The sequence below is a fragment of the Salvelinus sp. IW2-2015 genome, linkage group LG18 (assembly GCF_002910315.2).
Source record: "Salvelinus sp. IW2-2015 linkage group LG18, ASM291031v2, whole genome shotgun sequence".
Classification (NCBI taxonomy): domain Eukaryota; kingdom Metazoa; phylum Chordata; class Actinopteri; order Salmoniformes; family Salmonidae; genus Salvelinus; species Salvelinus sp. IW2-2015.
The window spans coordinates 8,064,868-8,076,647 of NC_036858.1; the positions used below are offsets into that span (position 1 = coordinate 8,064,868).

The window sequence follows — 11,780 nt, forward strand, 5'->3', positions numbered from 1 at the left end:
ATCACATTGTATGATTTTTAAGTAATTAATTAGCATTTTATTGCATGGGAAGTGTACCTATGATAAAAATGACAGACCTCTACATGCTTTATAAGTAGGAAAACCTGCAAAATCGGCAGTGTATCAAATACTTGTTCTCCCCACTGTATATGCAGCTCAGTCACTGTAGCTTGGTTGCCACTGATTGCACTTCAGAGGGCATTATACAGTGCCGTGAAAAATATCTCCACTTTTGCATATTTTGATACTGGACGTTATCAGATCTTCAACCAAAACCTAATATTAGATCAAGGGAGCCTGAATAAACAAATAACACAACAATTAAACTTTTTGAATTTATTTCATAAACAAAGTTATGCAACACCCAACGCCCCTGTGTGAAAGAGTAATTGCCCCCTTCCACTCAATAACTGGTTGTGCCACCTTTAGCTGCAATGACTCCAACCAGACACTTCCTGTAGTTGTTGATTAGTCTCTCACGTCGCTGTGGAGGAATTTTGGCCCACTCTTCCGTGCAAAACTGCAGTAACTCCACGACATGTGTGGGTTTTCCAGCATGAACTGCTCGTTTCACGCCCTGCCACATCTCAATTGTGGTTAGGTCTGACTAGGCCATTCCAAAACTTCAAATGTGTTGCTTTTTAGCCATTTTCATGTAGACTTGAGTGTGTGTTTTGGATCATTGTCTTGCTGCGTGACGCAGCTGTGCTTCAGCTTCAGCTCACAGACAGATGGCCTGACATTGTCCTGTAGAATTGTCTGACACAGAGCAGAATTCATGGTTCCTATATACATATGGTTGCTGCAAGGACTTCCATTCAGTCACAAGAGCATTAGTGAGGTCAGGCAATGATGTTGGGCGATTAAGCCTGGCTCGCAGTTGGCGTTCCAATTCAATTCATCCCAAAGGTGTTCGATGGGGTTGAGGGCAGGGCTCTGAGCATGCCAGTCAAATTCTTCCACACTGATCGACAAAAAAGTTCTGTATGGCCGTCGCTTGTGTACGGGGGCATTGTCATGGTGAAACAGGAAAGGGCCTTTCCCAAACTGTTGCCACAAAGTTGGAAGCACAGAATCGCCTAGAATGTCATTGTATGCTATAGCGTTAAGATTTCCCTTCACAGGAACTAAGGGGCCTAGCCCAAACCATGAAAAACAGCCCACAGCTCCCGAACCATGAAAAACAGCCCCAGTCACCTGGAAATGCATTCCAGGTGACTACCGCATGAAGCTGGTTGAGAGAATGTCAAGAGTGTGCAAAGCTGTCATCAAAGCAAAAGGTGTCTACTTTGAAGAATAACAAATCAAAATATATTTTAGATTTGATAAACACTTTTTTGGTTACTACATGATTCCATGTGTGTTATTTCATAGTTTTGATGTCTTCACTATTATTCTACAATGTAGGAAATAGGAAAAATAAAGAAAAACCCTTGAATTGGTAGGTGTTTTTCTCCCCAATTAAGGTCCCACCAATCTCCTGTGATAGAGAGAGACTTTTTTTATAACTCTGCATTGTTGGTTAAGTAAGCATTTCACAGTAAGTTCTACACCTGTTGTATTCGGCGCATGTGACAAACCAAATTAGTTTTTTTTATTTGATGATCATACCTGCAGGTGTGCTCTTCCTTATAGCCAATGTCCACCTAACTATCTATACATCTTTACCATCTACCTCGTTCGATATCAATTGAAGAAAGAACATTCAGAATAGAGAAGCTTGCCTGCTGAGCAGTCTCACGTCATCATGGGTTATTTGAAAATCTGTATTATATGTCAGAGCACATCACATCTCAGGATATTGCACAATTAGGCCTAGCAGTCAGGATTGATCTGGCTTCGGCATGTGGAGAAATCCGTTTTTTTTCAAAAGCATCCCTTATTTTATGGACACTGAGGTTTCCACTCTGTTCCACATCAACTAAAAAAGGAACAACAAACTGTGCATTATCCAGAGATCAAACAGGCTATGCAATCTTGATAGCGTTTATGGACTGTTGTTTACTGAGGCGTGAGGCAGAAGAACCAATGACCTATATCACATTGTCTCTGAATAGGTCAAAGAATCACAATAGTGATCATGAAAATTCCATACGTTCTCCGACATACACCGACATTGAGCGTTATTGAAGCAATCGACATTGGTCAACAAACTTCAACAAAAATGTTGAGAATTTGGTTTTGTTTGTTGAACCTACGAAGCCAATGGGTAATTAAGAAAAGTCACAGTAGTCTTCCTGAAAAGGTTTGAACTTTGTGAACGGTCACGGATGTCTGCCTAGCTGGTCCAGTAGTCTGCACATGTCCAAGCCTACAGCTATGCTAATTCGAGTCTGCCAGCATAACTTGGAGTATCCAGGACCATAATGTATGTGGGTGTGAGATAGGTCTACACAATGAATTAAATTCAGATCGAAATTGTGATTGACATGTGCAATATCCATATTGTGATATTCTCCTTTCTTTGCCACTCCATTAATACAACAGAAACTAGACTACAATACCTCCTCCAATGAGATACGCTACACTCCGTTCATTCGCTCTCTACACGCACAGAGAATGCTGACCAATCACATACTGGCCAATCACAAACATCCCCGTTTAGAGCGTGCGGTTAGATGCTGGTGAGGAGAGAAAGGGCTTTACCTCAGTAAACCTCGGAAACATGAGTGCTGCGAGTGCTAACGAGATCGATTTGGTGCCAAAGTAGAGCGCATCTTCAGTGGTATGGCAGTATTTCGTGCTTCAGGCAAACAGATGTCAACCAAATGCAAGTGTTGTGCAAAAAGTGCCTCGGAGTTGTGGCGACAAGTATATTGAATAATTTGAAGAAGAACCATCCCACASTKTAKGRCGRKKGCRTGRGGGGGGGGGRGGGGGGGSGACAGCACCAAAGCCACCTATCTTAAACAGGCATGCCATTGTGTCTTCAAAAAAATATCTCGCAGTCACATAGGTGATAGCCAAAGACATGATTCCTATTTACATAGTCAGCAAAGACGGCTTCAACAAGATAATAAACACGCGGGACAGGATATACAAGATTCCATCTCGCACATATTTCTCCAAAGTCACCATCCCAACACTCTATAACAAAATGAAGGGAAGTTTTAACAGAGCGTGTTGATTATTACGCGACTACAACAGACCTTTGGTAGAACAGGCGAGCCCTACAGTACAGCAGTTTGACAGTACACTTTATTGATGAGGAGTTTCAACTGAAATATCGGTGCTTGGAAACACCACAGGCTACTTCCCCGGAGATCACAGGGGAGAAAACGTTGCTCTGGGGTCGGGAGAAGCTTTCGCCCCCTGGGGCCTGAATGAGGAGCAGCAAGTGTGCATAACGATAACGGCACAAATGTGGAAAAGGCCATCGCATTGAATGACTTGACCAGACTCCAATGTTTTGTACACAGACTGCACCTGCATCAGTAGGCTACGTGTTCCATGTTAAGGCCATTAGAATTATACTAAATGATTGAGCGTACACATAACACAATCATAATCTTCTTACTCCATCTGAATGATTAAGTGCTGCGCTTACAGCAGACTATATTTGAACGATCATGCGAAACATTTCTGTTTGTTATATAGGTTTAATAATCCTACCTATTATTATATGTATAACAATGTTAGAAAATATTTGTTTCGTTTGGTTTTGCGTTCAGTTAGCACAGTATGTATTAATTCATATTAACTCATTTTAGTTACCCCGACACTTGTTTTTACCACGTCTGATGGAATTACCAAGTTTTCACCGAAGTGTAACCCTGCAATTAATTGACCATATTCTACCTTTGTTGGCTTGTTAATACACTATAAATGGCAAAGGCATATTCACAGTAGACCTAAATAAAACCAGGGTCGTGTGCAGTCACTGTAGTGAAGGATCTTCCCATAGACAACACAAGTTGAGCTTTGAATAGTTTATCCCTACTTTCCTATAAAACATTGTTTGTTTATCTGTACAAGTAACACAAAGCTGAGAACATCGCTGTTTCAAACACAATGAGTGTTTGTCGGAAAGTCTTTGTCGGAGCCTACTGGACAGAAAGGTCCAAGGACAATAAGCAGCCAATTTGAGAAAGTCCGTCTAGGCTCACGTTCTCAGAATTAAGTGGATAAATACCAACGCAACACAAATGACTTGTTATTACGAACTATGGAATGTAGAAATAAACACAAGACACATTGAAGCGTAGCTAGCTAGATGGATTAGCTTTCTATGTTGTTTCTTTTCGCCTACAGCAACTCTAGACAAATGTAAGTTTCCAGCACAACATTCCATCACATCATGATGTTTGACAAGTGTGGCAGGTTATGCAAACGAAGCACAGAGACCTAGAACTCATGGAAGTTGGAACCAATAAGRAACGAGACATGATTCATCTTTAGCACTAAAAAAAGATATATTGCTGTTTTATTCCCTATTCATTTTTTTCTATATATTTTGATTAATTTCAAGGCGTTGAAGAAGATTAACATATCCTGCTCTTATCAGAATGTAATTCTCCTTCGCATGTGCTGGAATAACCACATTCCTCRATACTATGCATGTTCCTTGACTGCATTCTTTCTCCCACACTAGACTATGTATGCACCCAGTCATATCCACTCAAGTCAAATGCAAATGCATTGTTAGAATGTCCGTCAAACAACAATCCAATCATGTGAAGTCCCTGCGAAATTCCTTCATTTCAAATTCCATTTTGCACCCAGTGGACCGTTTCAATATCGCCTACCTTATCACGTCAGCTAACCAATGATTAAATTTCAACCTCAGTTCTTTCTTTAGTGTCGTTCACTCTTTCCTACAGATGTCCTCTCTTAATTTGACCAGTTTCTCACAGCAGGAAAATAATCCTGCAGCAACAGGACATGTGAATTATTATGTGGATTACGATTAATGTACATTTTTGTATGAGTTGACGCCATTTTCGTTAGGGAAAATCCAGTCTGAAATGTTATAGTGGAAATTATAAACTTTAGAAGCCTTTTTAAACCTCGGAGCCACTACAAGTTTGAATTTCCTGCAGCGCAGGAAAATTCTCTGCAACAAAAGAGTGATCAAATTAAGAGAACGCAAACATCTCCTCTTTCCCCATCTCATTCTGTTATTCTAGATGTTTCTTCTAGACAGGAACTTGTGTTTCTATAGACAGCTCCCTCCTGGGTCTAATGCAGATGCCTCAGAAGCCATATTTCTCCTGAGTAAAGCRAAGGGAATGCCATGCATGACAACTGAATAAATAAGGAACTTGGCCAACTCCTTACCTGGAACTAATCTCTCCCTCTCCATATGTAGTGTTTGTGGACACATACATGACATTTACAAAATGCTAACTGACTCCGTGCCAAATTAGGTGGACGTCAGAAAGATGAAAATTGAATGTTGATGCACATACATAGCTGGCACAGGAGCTGGACAAAAAGAGAACAATGTCAATAAAAGAATAAAGGTACTGATTTCAGCTCCCCTAAACTTCAATCTCATGTTTCTTATCTGCAGTCTCCCTCGTCCGTTGTCTCTATTCATAGCGAGAGACATTGTAACAGTAGCGGTCACCTCTCTGGTATAGCCTAGTATCTATTTGTGACTCACCTAGTTCTGACAATCCTTTCTATTATCTTTGAGGTCTGCTTTCATCAATCCTGATTCCCTCATCTCCCTGAGGGAGAGCTCACATTTTCCCCATCCTGATTCCCTCATCTCCCTGAGGGAGGGCTCACCTTTTCCCCATCCTGATTCCCTCATCTCCCTGAGGGAGGGCTCACCTTTTCCCCATCCTGATTCCCTCATCTCCCTGAGRGAGAGCTCACCTTATCCCCATCCAGATTCCCTCATCTCCCTGAGRGAGAGCTCACCTTWTCCCCATCCAGATYCCCTCATCTCCCTGAGGGAGAGCTCACCTTCTCCCCATCCAGATTCCCTCATCTCCCTGAGGGAAAGCTCTCCATTGTACTATAGAGCTCAGGTCTTTGTCTCAGATCAATAGTCTCTTTAAAATTCCTCTCCACCCTTAGGCAGTCACGACTCCACACTCACCACCGACTGAATGCACACACCAGCATCTCTTAAATGAGCATGGGTAGGATAAGGATCTCTCTCCTTCACACACACACACACACACACACACACCTAAACATGCAAAGAGCAAATCCAGCCTTGCTACCTGAACCTCTAAAATAATGAGGAAATGCAACCACTCCAAAGAAGGCGACATAGACAGAGTTAAACACAGTGGTGTTCTACTGTAAACGTTCTACAGATGCTTGTCTGAATCCAGCCCTTTGGGTTGTGTCTAGTCTGCGGTATATTTGTTATGACTGAAGAGACCAGTGGGCCTAGTAACAATAGAAGCGCACTTCCTTCAACAAGCTCTCCTCCCATAGGGATCCACTTCAAAGTCAAACAAAGCATAGGACTGTGTTTGCCAAGACTAGCTAAATGTCTATGCCACGGTCCCAGATGCAAGACTTTACAGCGAAATGTAAAAGCTGGGAAGAGCCGCAATAAAGATGGAGAATGCAGAGAGAGGAATGGTACTGAACCCCTCAGCGAAAAACTACTCCCAGCGCATTTCAGGGACTGCGTGAGCTACCTGTGAGCATCAGAATACAAAGTGAGTGAGGCAGTGGAGGAGCAGATTCCTACAATAGACTTTAATGAACAGAGCCCCACTGCCTGCGAGAAGGTCACCATGAGGAGGAGTGACGAATGAGAGAGGCAGATAGAAGCAGCTCTCGGCCTTGCCTCTGCATAGAGCAGTACTGAAGGATTGTATTAGCATTTTGCCTTGCAATGTTATTACTAAATTCCCTTCCAGTCCAGACACTCCTCAGTCACCACAAGTCAACTGTTACATTCCACTCTGATAGTACTGAGGAGTCAAAAATAGTCCTAAAGAGAAAAGTCCTAAAGTTAACCAGCACAAGGAAAAGTAGCAGGTACACAAACATACTCAATGTTTGCAGCTTATTTTCWGGTATTTTTCTACACTCTGTATAGGCTAATAGTTTAATTCATGTTCATAGTGATCAATCAACTGCTCCTTACTTCCTCCCTCAAAAACAGCTCAGATCTAGACCATAGTTGGGCCCAGAAATAAAGCCAAGCCACTTCAGACCGGACAAATGAGTGTTTGATATCATCAGCTGATATTGGGGCRRCAGGTAGCCTAGTGGTTAGAGCGTTGGGCCAGTAACCAAAAGGTTGCTAGATCGAATTCCCGAGCTGACGAGGTAGAAAATCTGTCGTTCTACCCCTGAACCATGCAGTTAACACACTGTTCCTAGGCCGTCATTGTAAATAAGAATTTGTTCTTAACTGACTTGCCTAGTTAAATAAAGGTTAAATAAAAAAATATGTAGCTATGATGTGCTCACTCCCTGAAGTTTGTTATGGTAATGACTTAGCTTTGATATGGCAGTGAGCTACCCTGAAGCTGCAGAGCCTAACGTCAAGACTTAATGTATTGTCAAGTAAAAAATGGTTCAACTGTTGTGTTTTCTGTCTGAACTCCTCACAGTGAAAATATTTTATGCAGGCATCAGAATGATGTAAAAGCATCAACTGCGAAATGAATTTCACTCAGAATTTGAAAATCCAGAACATAAAAATTAATTCTACCCATTTGTATGAATTATTTAATAAACTCATACTTTATGATTAGGCCAATAAAAAATGGATTGCTGCTGTGAACTTCTGGCTAGTTCTCTCTGAAACCATAGCGGTCACTTGGCTCTCTTGATTTCATTTTAATCAAATCAGTATATTAATGTTACTTAGAAAATTAAATTATTTGGGGATAGAGACACTTTTACTAGAAATGTTAACTTAATTTCCAGTTTCCCCATGGGCACCTACTAAAGGTAGACTTCTTTCAGCGTTTGTAGTAGTGGCAACAATACCTTAAATAAATATTCTTCTTCTTACATTCTACGAGACATAGGGGAGTATAAATCAGATGCATAATTAAGATCCCGAATCAGAGAGGGCCTCCCGAGTGGTGCAGTGGTCTAAGGCATATAACAACCGGCCATGATCGGGAGTCCCATAGTGCGGCGCACAATTGGCCCAGTATCGTCCGGGTTAGGGGAGGGTTTGGCAGGGGGGGGCTTTACTTTGCTCATCGCGCTCTAKCGACTCCTTGTGGCGGGCCGGGGACGTGCAGGCTGACCTCAGTCGTCAGTTGAACAGTGTTTCCTACAACACATTGGTGCGGCTGGCTTCCGTGTTAAGCGGGCGGGTATTAAGAAGCGTGGTTTGACGGGTCATGTTTCGGAGGACGCATGACTCGACCATCGCCTCGCGAGCACGTTGGGAAGTTGCAGCGATGAGACAAATACAACAAACAAAAATTGCGAATCAGATCCCTAACTGTAAGGGAGGCGATGCGTCTGCCAAACTATCCCAGAAAGATAGACTTCTTCTCATAAAGCAGTAGGCAATACCTTTGGAAAAGTCTCACCCTTCATTTGGCTTTGAGAATCTTCAAGAAATGTTTGGAAAACAGAGAACTGAGTCCACCACAAYAACTCAAAGGCTGTCACATCTGACATCTGCTCATATTCACGTGTTGACAGATAGCAGAGGAACCCTGGGTTTGGAAAAAAAGGAAGGACAGGTGTGTGTGTTCAAAAGCATATTTTCTTACCCCAGCAGCAAAGCCCAGACTTCCATCCAATATCCGCTTCTGAAGAGGGGGGCAGAGAGAAAGGACGAGTGAAGTCAAACCAAGGGCATCAACAATCCAATGTGATGTTTAGTTCAGAGCAATTCCATGGTAACGGAATTACGCTGAGACTCTGATTTGTCACCTTAAAATGTAAACCAAACAAACACCATGTGATTTCAAAGTTTAACAAACCATATGACTCTATGCACAACGACTACTTTTAAGAATTTTAACTAAAATTGTTACTAATACACATTTACTGTGCATATATAAAGTTTGGTAACAGAATAAAACTGAGGGATATGTTACTGTAATTCTCTTACCAAACGTTGCATCTGCAGTCTTTCCAGTAAATGTTTAATAATTGTTTGACTGTGTAAATTGTTCAAAGTAGCCATTGTGCATACAGTTGTATGGTTTGTTAACTTCATTAGGGTAGGRGGCACTATTTTCACCTCCGGATGAAAAGCSTGCCCAAAGTAAACTGCCTGCTACTCAGGCGCAGAAGCTAGGATTTGCATATAATAGATTTGGATAGAAAACACTCTAAAGTTTCCAAAACTGTTAAAATAATGTCTGTGAGTATTACAGAACTGATATGGCAGGCGAATTGACTTAGGACTCAACTTGCACTTCCTATGGCTTCCACTACATGTGAACAGTCTTTAGAAATTGTTTCAGGCTTGTATTCTGAAAAATGAGGGAGTAAGACCACTTTGAATGAGTGGACACTGCAGTGTCCCAGAGGTTTTTCCATGCGCACGACCGAGAGCACGCCTTTCTTGTTTTCCTTTTATATTGACGAAGCTATTGTCCGGTTGAAATGTTATTGATTATTATGACTAAAAACAACCTGAGGGTTGATTATAAACATCGTTTGACATGTTTCTACGAACTTTACTKWTACTTTTCGGATTTTTCGTCTGTCTGCTGTGACTGCCTTTGAGCATGTGGATTACTGAACAAAACKGAGRTTTTTGGATATAAAGAKGGACTTTATCGAACAAAACAAACATTTATTGAGTAAATGGGAGTCTTGTGAGTGCAACCATATGAAGATCATCAAAGGTAAGTGATTAATTGTATCACTATATCTGACTTGTGTAACTCCTCTACTTGGCTGGTAACTGTTTAATGATTTGTCTGCTGGCGCTGTTCTCAGATAATCGCATGGTAACAGAATAAAACTGAGGGATATTTTACTGTAATTCTCTTACCAAACTTTGCATCTGCAGTCTTTCCAGTAAATGTTTAATAATTGTTTGACTGTGTAAATTGTATGCTTTGTCGTAAAGCCTTTTTGAAATCTGACACCGTGGTTGAATTAACAAKAAGTTAATCTTTAAACCGATGTATAACASTTGTATGTTTTATGAATTTTTATAATGAGTATTTCTGTTTTTGAATTTGGCGCTCTGCAATTTCACTGGATGTTGGCCAGGTGGGACGGTAGCATCCCACCAATTGAACTTTCCATTTCTATGGAACTAGAACTGCTGAAGCCATTCAAATATACTGCAGTTGATTTAGTGAAACTAAGGGACATAGAGTTCACACCAGGGACATAAAAAACTGTATTTGTGTGCATATACCAGTGTCACAATACAGTAAAACATCATACAGCAGCAACACAGAGAAACGTTGTACCAGTTCCTTACCTGTCGGCTGGAGAAGATGAAGACCAGGGCAGCCCCAGCAGCAGTCAGGCCCCAGGTGAACAGAGTTCCCAGCAGGGCCTGGGTCACAGGACTGTAGCCTGGAAGCATGGTGCCAATCCTGSGGACAGAGAGATGCACACAGTGGAGTGGAGCCGCACAGGATACTTTAGGTTGTTTTTACGACACAGTCACAGTAGYTAGCTAACTTGACGAATGTAAGGTACATTGTCAGGAAATCCCTGTAATACGAGTGCTCCAAATAACAGATCATTTTGTAGAACAAAGGCGTGTGTGCTAAATCCTGTTTGTTCAGGAACGTGACAGGGTGGCATGTTTGCAAATTACTGCCCAACCCCACAAGCGTCCTGCTTAGCTGTTTAGCTAGCTAGATAAACTTGCTTGGCAAGCAAGAAGAGAAACATTTGCTATTGCCTTTCATTGCATTGTTCCAGCTTTATTTGTGTCCAAAATAGTTGTCTCTTTTGGCTCTCTATCTGAAATCAATGTGCGTTGCTAGTATCATTCAAAGAGTTGGCCTAGCAGTATCAGACGACATTGTCAGATAACTTTGCTTTTGTTCGCTGCGCTGGTTATGTTGCAACGAAACACGTGCTTTACGGCATTACCAAGACACAATCGTTTTCCGGTGACTGATTAATATATTCTCATCTTGTTTTAAAATCATTAAATCATTTAAAATTCTTACTGTCACTTCTGGCACGGCAAGTCGAATGTATTTACTTCCTACTTCCTTGTACACGTATCTGTGACAGGTTGAGCACTGCCCCTCGCAAGATGCCATTGGCTATTCCAGCATTTGGAGGCGTGTATTGTAATTTGATAGGACAATAAGCCTTCATTCACAAAGTCACAGCCAGCCTATGCCACTAACTTTTGACATCAATATTACAAATTGTGTTTTATGAATGTCATGTTAGATTTTTTCAAACTGATCATTTCCTGCATAGTATWATTTTTATTATTTTTATTGATTTTGCATATCACACTATATAGCTTTGTCAGGRGGTCATTTTTATTTACAATCTCTCATGTCCTGCCCAGCGGATGAGGTAAAGCAGTTTAGCAATGTAGCAGAAAATAGGTTGAAGTACCACTGCATGGGACAGTTCAGGTAAGGTGACRTAGTTACACCCCATGAAGTGCCTCTGTGGATGTAAGCTGTAAGCTATTTTTGAATGTCAATAGCCCATGGACAATGTGCTAGGGTCTGTTATTTGCAATGGTCTGTTGTTAATAGTCTGTTATTGTGCTTGAGGATTTGTAAGTAACCATTGGGATTATTTTCCTATATCAGCTTCAATATTTAAGCTGTCCCTGTGTTGGCAGTAGGGCCTTAAGCAGATCAATTCAGAATGTTCCTCTGAATGGATGTACTCTCCCCACTGGGCACACACTGGTTTTCATTTTCAGMGAACTAACT

General features: G+C 41.4%; 1 protein-coding gene across 2 annotated transcripts in view; it reads right to left on the minus strand.

Moving 5' to 3' along the window:
- The window catches only part of LOC111977905 (zinc transporter ZIP11), a 141,914-nt gene extending 130,791 nt beyond the window's left edge, over positions 1 to 11,123 (minus strand). For both annotated transcript variants that reach the window (XM_024007686.2, XM_024007685.2), the window contains exons 1-3: positions 11,046 to 11,123; positions 10,340 to 10,457; positions 8,661 to 8,699 (exon numbers count right to left, since the gene is read on the minus strand). In XM_024007686.2, the coding sequence (XP_023863454.1) occupies positions 8,661 to 8,699; positions 10,340 to 10,447 (147 nt within the window). In that variant the 5' untranslated portion in view covers positions 10,448 to 10,457; positions 11,046 to 11,123. The remainder of the gene's footprint in view (positions 1 to 8,660; positions 8,700 to 10,339; positions 10,458 to 11,045) is intronic.
- Positions 11,124 to 11,780: the final 657 nt, after the last annotated feature.